General features: G+C 40.7%; 1 protein-coding gene across 1 annotated transcript in view; it reads right to left on the bottom strand.

Moving 5' to 3' along the window:
• Nucleotides 1-1,492: 1,492 nt before the first annotated feature.
• The window catches only part of LOC117317124, a 12,737-nt gene continuing 3,189 nt past the window's right edge, over nucleotides 1,493-11,040 (bottom strand). The window contains exon 3 of the mRNA XM_033871922.1: nucleotides 1,493-1,969. Coding sequence (XP_033727813.1) covers nucleotides 1,509-1,969 — 461 coding nt within the window. The 3' untranslated portion in view covers nucleotides 1,493-1,508. The remainder of the gene's footprint in view (nucleotides 1,970-11,040) is intronic.

An 11,040-nucleotide genomic window follows, 5' to 3' on the forward strand; every position in this document is an offset into this window, starting at 1 on the left:
AAATGAATTATAAGCCGAACGGATAGGCGACCGGCAAATGTTCCGCTATTTTATTACGACATATATCTTATTGTCCGATAACGTGATTATTGTCGACCGCCGGACAAGCGCTGATTTGTTTTATTCGATCACATGATCACTCTCAAAGTTAACCAACGCGCGGAATTTTGACTGCCTCTCAGATTTGCTAAGCAAGCGACATCACTTACACTGTTCTTGCAAGGTAATTAAGGCTATATAGTCATACAAGATGGCTTGGGATTTTATGGAATTTCCATCTATATTCTACATTTAAGACTAAATTATATGTCTAATAATGGTAAAGTTTTCAGTCTAAAATTTTTATTTCTTTACAATATCACATGGGTTATCTCCCATTTACTAATAATATATACTGAGGTGGTTTATCTGACCAGCCAGTGTGTCCGATATTATAATATGGCACTGTAGGGCTATCGCGAGTAATCTACTACTGTACACTAGTGACTTAGAGAGAGAGCGCGAGACAAGGAGGCAGGCCATATAAAATCGTATGGATATATAGATGCTCCTCATTAATAAAGTGACGAACTTGAACTTAAAGAACTGTGTCTTTTTAAATTGAGAAGTGACCTAGAATAAATCAACTAATCGGAATACCTGCTACATTACTATAAAATGTTGATTTTGGTGCGAGACTTCGGAAATCCCAGACAAAATTTTGCTGGGTCATCTCGGAGTTTTACGCGTCGAGCACCAAAATAAAGTTTGTATTGTAACATACTAGCCATGTATTATCTGTGTATATTCCGGTCAATGCACTTTGTCATGATGTAAAAAAAGAAACAATAAATCTGAAGATAGCCTGATGTATCATTTGTGAGCGTCCTATCAACAACTAAGGTCACTTAAGGACGGCCTCCCGACATGCATAAGTGTGGTAAGTACGTACATATTTTGTATGCGTGTTTTGGGAGGATACGATATGTTCGTGTTAAGTCTACTTTTGCCGATTTATAGTGCTACCTCACTGAACTGATGCCAAAAGTGAGGCATTGTCAAGGGAGACACAAGGAAGAAGAAAGTTGTCTAGAAAGAAGAGGAAAGATATCCAAAATTTAATCGCCTCGTACGATCATGCGATGGGGGGCAGCATGCCCATGAACCTCCTGCTTTAAGTGATGCCTTGTCAAGGGAGACATCAGCAAAACCGTTAAGACAGAAGACAATAGATCAGAACCCGAATGGTGATCAGATGAGCTGTCCTGCTTGTTATTTTCAGCTGTATAGTTCAGTGAGTTGCACTAGAAGTATCATTTCCCCGAAATCATACGGAATCAAAGACACCGATGCCACCAAAAACATGCATGCAGCTCGAACACGAGGAAGGCCATTCTTCATGTTTATAAGTGTTGTAAGACGTAAGATCAAATCCAAATTTTGTCACCATTTACAGATTTAGAACAGTAGGCAAACTCACGCCTTACCCCTTCATGGACAAAGTATATAAAACTAATCTGTACAAGTATTTATTTCGAGCAGACAACACATGACAAAATACTTCCGTCAATATATGGAGGACAAGGAAGACTCCCGCATTTACTTCGAACGCGATAGAACAGTTTTCCATCTTCCTTACGTATTCCATGAGGAAGAGCTTCTGGATTTTTATCCAAACAAACGTATTGAGATGCTGCCGCGTGTCCACGGTAGCCAGACGCGAGAATTCCATTATATTCTATATTCCATCCGGCGGGACATGCGTTGGTTCCAGGAATCATGAGAGTGGAAGGGCTAAAAGATCTACACACTGCACAGGGAACGTCGTCTGATACTCTTGTTGTGCCGAAAAAGGTACTTTCATATTCGGACCCGAAGATGTAACCGTCATAGTCGTGATAATCTGTGTACTCGTAGACAGGGTTTCTTGGCATACACACGTACTCGGCCGCCGCACCTTGGTCTGTGTAGTGGGAACCACCCGCATAACCTGCGAATACAATAAATATATAAATATCGCAATATTTCTACCGATCTAGATCAGTGAACTGCTGAGAAAATTAGAGACATATATTTCATCATGGGAACTATTTAATTAACGAGAACTTGTCGGCAAAATTTGCCTTAAAAAAATCAACATACTAAATAAAATACTAAAATTAAAACTAATGTTCATGCTAAGTGAGGTGCTACATCTCCGACAAAGAGTAAGTAGAACCATAAAAAACAATAGGTTGAATATTTTACACTATACACAAGTTACCAACGTTGTCATCCTCTTCAAACAACAGAATATACAGATGTATTATGACTCAAAATCGATAAAACGACAAAATATAAACAAAGATAGGATTGTTTTAATGAAGACACTGGAAAAAGTAAATGGAGATTTAGACCAGGTGGTTTGAAAGGGTAAGCGACATCTGCTTCATCAACGGCACCTGCCATACAAATATAGGTCTACAAAGTTCGAACTTCTGTTGTAATAATCTGCCTAAAAACAAATAAATATAACCGGTATCAGAGATAAAAGATCGGCACAGTAATTTAGATACCAATGTGTTTTAGGGGGTTTAACTTGCACGCAACAGCAAGGATTATTTGTAATGTGTCAAGGTTTGGTTTGGTTTGGTTTATATTGTTTAACGTCCTATTTAAAGCTAAGGTCATTTAAGGACGGCCTCCCGTGCGTACAACATGCATGCGTGTGGCATGTGTGTTTTGGGAGGCTGCGGTATGTTCGTGTTAAGCCTCCTTGGGAAAAGCCGGATTTGGTTTGGTTTATTTTGCTTAACGTTCTATTAACAGCTAAGGTCATTTAAGGACGGCCTCCCGTGCGTGCGACATGCATGCCTGTGGTAAGTGCGTATGAGTGTTTTGGGAGACTGCGGTATGTTCGTGCTAAGTCGCGATAGGCCGGAATTTTTGCCGATTTATAGTGCTACCTCACTGAAGCACCCCACCTGGTCCTATTATACTGATAACGGGCGAACCAGTCGTCCCACTCCAAATACCCTGAGCGCTAAGCAGGAGTAGCAACTACCATTTTTAAAGACTCTGGTATGTCTCGGCCAAGGAACAGAACCCAAAGCCTTCCTCACAGGGGCGAACGCTCAACTAAAGGCCAAAAGTGAGACAATGTCAAGGGATACATTAGGAAGAAGAAAGTTAAGAAAGAAGAAAAAAGATCAGATCCCAAATTTAGTCGCCTTTTACGGTCATATGCAATGGGGGCAGCAGGTACAATTCTCACGCCCTACCTGCAGGACATGATAGGCCGGAACTTTTGCCTATTTATAGTGCTACCTCACTGAAGCATACTGCCGAAGACACCCAGCAGCATACCCCACCCGGTCACATTAAACTGAAAACGGGCGTATAGACGAAAACATAACACATATTGTGACAAAACATAGATCCGGTACAAATCTATTTTTTTACTACGTTTCATATAATAGACTATATATTTAATCTTTCCGCCAACAAAATAAACCAATCATTCCACCAATCGTATTACTTAGTAGCCTTTTATCGTGTAAGTACTCATGTAATTGTTGTATTGAAGCACATGTCCCCGCGTCAGAGCGCAGCCATGATGTTTATATAACAGATGTAAAGTTAGCACGTATGTAAACTTTTCGTATGCGTAGTTTCGTATTTTATATTGCTTTATGTTTGGAAGTTGCAGATGATATTTTCTTCGGTACGCCAGTAAAGGTAAGTCAGTTAAAAGTAAGTTAAGAGAGTTATGTTCAGATATTGCGAGGTTTATAGAACTTAAATAATTTTTTTTACATTATTCTTTATACGTGTTCGAGATTATCCAGCGAATTCCAGCAATCGCTTCACGCGACTTTATTCCAAACTTAGTGGGCGATTTAAAACAGACAGTCTGCGTTCGTCTGCAACTTTGTGCAATACATATTTGTATGTTATGAACAAATGTTGCTTTGCTTGGAATATAATTGCTGAAATCAATTCAATTCAATTATTTATTTTCTGAATACAATCGATACATACGCTCCTTTATCTTCAATGTAAGGACAAAATATTCTTTATTAATTTGATCATACGTTGTTTCAAACAAATACTTCATAATGCTTTCATATTAATTTTGTTCACAATAATTGAATTTTAGCATCAATAATGAACTTTGTATCTTAAAACCTCATCCTTTCGCCCCGAAACAAATGTTCTTATACATTTCATATCTAATTTAATAGATATCTATGCACTTCTTTAATTTGCAAAGTCATTGTAAGCACTAAAAATCTCTATCAAGATGAAAATAACTTCTACCACAATACCCTGTGTTATTCAACTCTCAGATCATCAGTTAATCATTACAGCTGTTGATTAACAATCTGTTTATACCACACATGGTATAAACTCTGTACGCATTTTGATTGGCTAACACGGTGAACTTTGACCGGGACTACTTTTTAATCACGTGAATCAATAGCACGTGCTGATGTTGACATCGCCCGTCTGCTCGATAAACAATGGCCGAATCGGGCGAAGATGGACTTCCTGTGGTCAATGTTAGCGATATAATCAGGCTTGTCGGTGGGCAAAGGGGTGTCATTAAGGCAATTTCAAAAAAAGGTGAACAGTTCGGTTTTGACAGGTATCAAATTCAGCTAGATTCTGGCCATTTATTAACTGAACCACGGTACAGGTTTGACGTCATACCGTCGTGTCCCGGACGGGACCCATCAGTTACAATAACGTCACAGTCGTTGTCTGTCTCGACTGCTTCACATTCGTATAGGCCTAATAATATTACTAATGTCAATAACAGCTTCAATGAACCAGTTACTTCTGTAACCGAAGACGTGTCTCTGGGTATCGATAAACCACATACTCAATCCCCACTACCTGTACAATCTGACAACGCTCAATCGGCTCATGCGTCAGACCCTCAGTCTGACGACTCCCTTGTCGATTTTGACATTGCTGGTTTTCTAGACAAGGAGATTAACAAAAACACTAGAAAGAAAACTGACAGCGATGTTAGTAATGTCCACAGATACTTACAAAATAAACTGAAAGAAAAACGTCAAATTGAAAACATCCCTCCTCACCATCTAAATAAGTTACTTTGTATCTATTTCATCAATGTACATAACCAGAAGGGAGAGGAATACGAGCCATCTTCCGTCCGAGGCATTCAGTGCAGTATTGACAGGTATCTTTAAGCAAAAGATTACGGGAAACAGGTAGCCACCAGTGTCGAATTTGCAAAAGTAATGGAAGTCATCAGATGTAAACAAAAAAAAGTTGAAACGGGAGGGTAAGGGGAATCAACCAAAGATGGCAGAAGCAATCTCTGACACAGATGTTGACAAGTTATATCAAACTGGACAACTTGGAACAAAAAATCAAGAAACCTTGTTACGAACAGTATGGCTATTAAATACTGTTCATTTTGGCATGAGAGCTCTGCAGGTAGGGCTTAAGTTTGGTTTGGTTTATTTTGTTTAACGTCCTAGGGCTTAAGAATCGTACCTGCTGCCCCCATTGCATGATCGTAAGAGGCGACTAAACTTGGGATCTTATCTTTTCTCTTCTTTCTTAAAAACTTTCTTCTTCCTAATGTCTCCCTTGACAATGCCTCACTTTTGGCCTTTAGTTGAGCGTTCACCCCTGTGAGGAAGGTTTTGGGTTCTGTCCCCTGGCCGAGACATACCAGAGTCTTTAAAAATGGTAGTTGCTGCTCCTGCTTAGCGCTCAGCAAATTAGGAGTGGGACGACTGGTTCGCCCGTTGTCAGTATAATGTGACCGGGTGGGGTGTGCTGCTGGGTGTCTTCGGCAGTATGCTTCAGTGAGGTAGCGCTCTAAATCGGCAAAAGATCCGGCCTATCACAAGGAGACTTAACACAAACATACCGCAGCCTCCCAAAACACACATACGCACTCGCCACACGCATGCATGTCGCACGCACGGGAGGCCGTCCTTAAATGACCTCAGCTGTTAATAGGACGTTAAACAAAGTAAACCAAACCAAACCAAATTTTGGCAGGGGGGAGGGGTCACAGAACATCGCGATATGAAGTGGGGGGATGCTAAGTTATGTCGTGATACCGATGGTCATGAATTTATAGAATTTAATGAGAGACAAACAAAAACCAGACCTGGGTCTAATCCAAAAAATGTAAGAGCCGTCCCTCCCTGTGCCTGGGCTACCCCCGAGAACCAGACTCGCTGTCTAGTCGCCAACTACAAAACGTACAAGTCACGTCGACCATCCAGATACTGTAATCCTGATGATCCCTACTATATAGCAACGAATACCAACACGGAAAAGTCAAGCAAATGGTTTAAATGTCACCCAGTTGGTGTAAACAAACTGGGATGCTTCATGCGCATCATGGCGGCGAATGCAGGTAAATATGGGTCAATAAGATTCCCTAATAACGTGATCTTATGTTTACAATCGTTACGTTGACCTACATAATAAAAAGTCGGTCACGGCATAGCCTACTACTACGCGCATACCTACGATTGATTGATTCATTCATAAATGCCGATGTTTTTATCAATTAATCAAAGAGTGAGTTTGTGTTTTGCTTTTTTACTGTCAGGTCTAACAAAAAAAATCATCAGATGATTCTGGAACCGTTGCTGTAGGGAAACGTTTAACCAACCATAGTGCCCGAAAATATTTGGTCCAAAAACTTAATGATACAGGTCTGCCTCTAAATCAAATCGTACAGATCAGTTTGAAAGCCTTTAATTGGAATTGGTCGATTGTACTTTAATCGTGTCCAACCATTAGACACTACATTACCTTTTAAAAACTAAATCGATATACGGGTTCGTTTTCACGTCAAGTCACATGTAAAAATCAAGTCAAAATCACACTCACCTTTATTATCGAAAATAAATCCCAAGCACAGTAATCCTTAAATTATGCCTCACAATAAACCAAACTAAATTCACGATAACCATGCATGCTATCATTATTCCTGTTTCAGATAAGCGGTCATAAGAATCTGCAGAGTGTCAACAGCTACTCAACAATAAACTGCAGTCAACAACGGACGATATCACGGGTATTGTCAAACTCGTCAATGACGTCATCACAACAACCTGCTGTCACAAGGCCTACAGTGAATTCTTCATCCTCGTGTTCGTGTGGGTCGATGACGAAGACAGGCACAGGCTTCAACGCCACTCCATTCCTGTTTGGGGGCCCAATTTATGGTGGTACATTCAATGTGACCATTAACAACGCCACTCCTACCATCACACCAAGAAAACGGTGTCGTGTCATTGACAGTGACAGCGATTGAATGGACGGTTTGGCGGGAAAGCCGCTCCACGCAGCCAGTTACTCCGCGGAATATAGTGCGCAGTTTCTTTTGTGTGAAAGGAACATTTTATTAGCTCACCTGCCCGAAGGGCAAGTGAGCTTATGCCATGGTGCGGCGTCCGTCGTCCGTCCGTCTGTCCGGCCGTCCGGCGTCAACTTTTTCATTTAAACAACTTCTTCTCAATAACCAAGAGGCCCAGGAACTTCATATTGGGCCTGTAGCATACTGGGGTGAAGGGCTACTAAGTTTGTTCAAATAAATGACCTTGACCTTCATTCAAGGTCACATTTGTCAAATAGGCTATAATCTTCAAACGACTTCTTCTCAATAACCAAGAGGCCCAGGGACTTGATATTGTGCCTGTAGCATGCTGGGGTGAAGGGCTACAACGTTTGTTCAAATAAATGACCTTGACCTTCATTCAGGGTCACATTGGTCAAATAGGCTATAATCTTCAAAAGACTTCTTCTCAATAACCAAGAGGCTCAGGGACTTGATATTGGGCCTGTAGCATGCTGGGGTGAAGGGCTACTAAGTTTGTTCAAATAAATGACCTTGACCTTCATTCAAGGTCACATTGGTCAAATAGGCTATAATCTTCAAATGACTTCTTAATAACCAAGAGGCCCAGGGACTTGGTATTGGTCCTGTAGCATGCTGGGGTGAAGGGCAACAAAGTTTGTTCAAATAAGTGACCTTGACCTTCATTCAAGGTCGAATGGATCAAATAGGCTATACTCTTCAAACAACTTCTTCTCAATAACCAAGAGACCAAGGGACTTGATATTGGGCCTTTAGCATGCTAGTTCTAATTCCTGCTAATATTATTATTATTGGCTGATATAACCATTATGTAGATTTTATTAAATGTCATAAATTATATCACTTATGAACACTTTCGTATTTGTCTTTTTTGCATATTAATTAGCCGCATTTCACTTCAGGTCATATCCTTGTGCCCTATACAATATAAACGTAAAAACACCCGTGTGTAAATAAGGTCACTCCCTCCTCGGCATTACGTTTGTATTGTGGTAGAAACAGGTCACACAAGCTCGTGGTTGTTTGTATACGGGATTTCTTAAACTCTCATTAGTAATTTTTTCAAAAGTTAAAGCTCGTTTTTTTTGTAACTTTTGAAAAATAACTAACTCGAGTTTAAGAAATCCCGTATACAACAACCACTCGTTGTGTAACCTCTATTTATCTTATTTCACTGTTCCAGAGAGATGCAACAACTCCGTCAATAACGCCGGTATTGATTAGTTCCGACAAAGGCTCTGGACCTCCTACAAGTTAGACATATCACAAGTAGACGAAAGCATGGGATCGAATTCGCGATTAACTTCTACGGGAATATTTAAAGTATGATCGTCAGTAATTGATAACACAGCAATTGCGATTTCATCATCCGATACGGTAGTATTCACAAAGTCACTCGTGGTACCGACTTCCGCACACTGCTAATCGTTGTCCAATCACGCGCATTACCTTACTAGCCATGCACGTAGGGCGTAAGAATTGTACCTGCTGCCTCCATTGCATGATCGTAAGAGGCGACTAAATTTGGGATCTTATCTTTTCTTTCTTTCCATCTTATTCCGGCCTATCACAAGGAGACGTAACACAAACATACCGCAGCCTCCCAAAACATACATACGCACTCACCACAGGCATGCATATCACACGCACGGGAGGCCGTCCTTACATGACCTTAGCTGTTAATAGGACGTTAAACAAATCAAACCAAACTGGGTAGTGCCATCGTTTTCCTTGTTCAGACGATTGTCGTCGTCTTCGATGAGTTCGTGGATTATTTCAGTCTATCCAATTGGCTTGGGATTGTCGTATATGGACGGTGGGGATGAACGCGGCCTTTTGAATCGCATTTTTAGGTCACCTGAGACGAAGTCTCAAGTGACCTATTCTAATCGCCTTTTGTCCGTCGTCGTCCGTCGTCCGTCGTGCGTCGTGCGTCGTGCGTCCGTAAACTTTTTACATTTTCGACTTCTTCTCCAAAACCACTTAACAAAATTCAATGAAATTTGGCAGAAAGTTTCTATGGCTGAAGGTCAACCAAAATTGTGAATTATATGGTCCCCACCCCCCAGGGGCCTGAGGGGTGGGGCCAAAAAGGGTCAAATTGACTAAAACTTCAAAAATCTTCTTCTCTACTCTCAGATATGGTGGAGTCAAACACTCTTTATAGATGAAAGGGTCTTGTGGTGCTTTACCAAAATTGTGAATTGCATGACCCTGGGGTCTCACGTTTGCCCCTGGGTAGGGGGTAAACTTTACTATAGTTTATATAGGGAAATCACATTTTTGACTATTATTTGTTGGATTTGTATTGGAATTCATTCTAACTTGGTTCAAATTATCAGCATGGCATTACAGTTTGATGGTATGTACATGTTGGCCCTAATTGACCCCCAGGGGCTGGTGGGCGGGGCCAAAAAGGGTCAAATTGACTAAAATTTCAAAAATCTTCTTCTCTACTCTCAGATATGTTAGAATCAAATACTCTTCATAGATGGAAGGGTCTTAAGGTGCTTTACTAAAATTGTGAATTTCATGACCCTGGGGTCTCACGTTTGCCCCTGGGGAGGGGGTAAACTTTACTATAGTTTATATAGGGAAATCACATTTTTGACTATCATTTGTTGGATTTGTATTGGAATTCATTCTAACTTGGTTCAAATTATCAGCATGGGACTACAGTTTGATGTTATGTACATGTTGGCCCTGGTTGACCCCCAGGGGCTGGTGGGCGGGGCCAAAAAGGGTCAAATTGACTGAAATTTCAAAAATCTTCTTCTCTACTCTCAGATATGTTAGAATCAAATACTCTTCATAGATGGAAGGCTCTTCAGGTGCTTTACCAAAAGTGTGAATTTCATGACCCTGGGGTTTCACGTTTGCCCCTGGGGAGGGGGTAAACTTTACTATAGTTTATATAGGGAAATCACATTTTTGACTATTATTTGTTGGATTTGTATTGGAATTCATTCTTACTTGTATCAAATTATCAGCATGGGATGACAGTTTGATGGTATGTATATGTTGACCCTAGTTGACCCCCAGGGGCTGGTGGGCGGGGCCAAAAAGGGTCAAATTGACTGAAATTTCAAAAATCTTCTTCCCTACTCTCAGATATATGGTAGAATCAAATACTCTTCATAGATGGAAGGGTCTTCAGGTGCTTTACCAAAATTGTGAATTTCATGGCCCTGGGGTCTCACGTTTGCCCCTGGGGAGGGGGTAAACTTTACTATAGTTTATATAGGGAAATCACATTTTTGACTATTATTTGTTGGATTTGTATTGGAATTCATTCTAACTTGGTTCAAATTATCAGCATGGGATTACAGTTTGATGTTATGTACATGTTGGCCCTGGTTGACTCCCAGGGGCTGGTGGGCGGGGCCAAAAAGGGTCAAATTGACTGAAATTTCAAAAATCTTCTTATCTACTATATGTTAGAATCAAATACTCTTCATAGACTGACCCCATTAGGACTGATGGGTGGGGCCAAAAAGGGTCAATTTAGTTGGCCGAAATATTTCAAATCTCAGGTGACCGTTAAGGCCCTTTGGGCCTCTTGCCAATTATCTAGAAGATTCCGCATGTCTTGATTCCACTGATGATATTATCCTTGGTGACTCCCTCTTCAAATGCATGCCTTAAAGACCCGATCTGACCCAGTTAAATATCCCCCCGGACAGCCATTAAGCCTATAAGGA

This window comes from Pecten maximus, chromosome 18 (genome assembly GCF_902652985.1).
Source record: "Pecten maximus chromosome 18, xPecMax1.1, whole genome shotgun sequence".
NCBI lineage: Eukaryota > Metazoa > Mollusca > Bivalvia > Pectinida > Pectinidae > Pecten > Pecten maximus.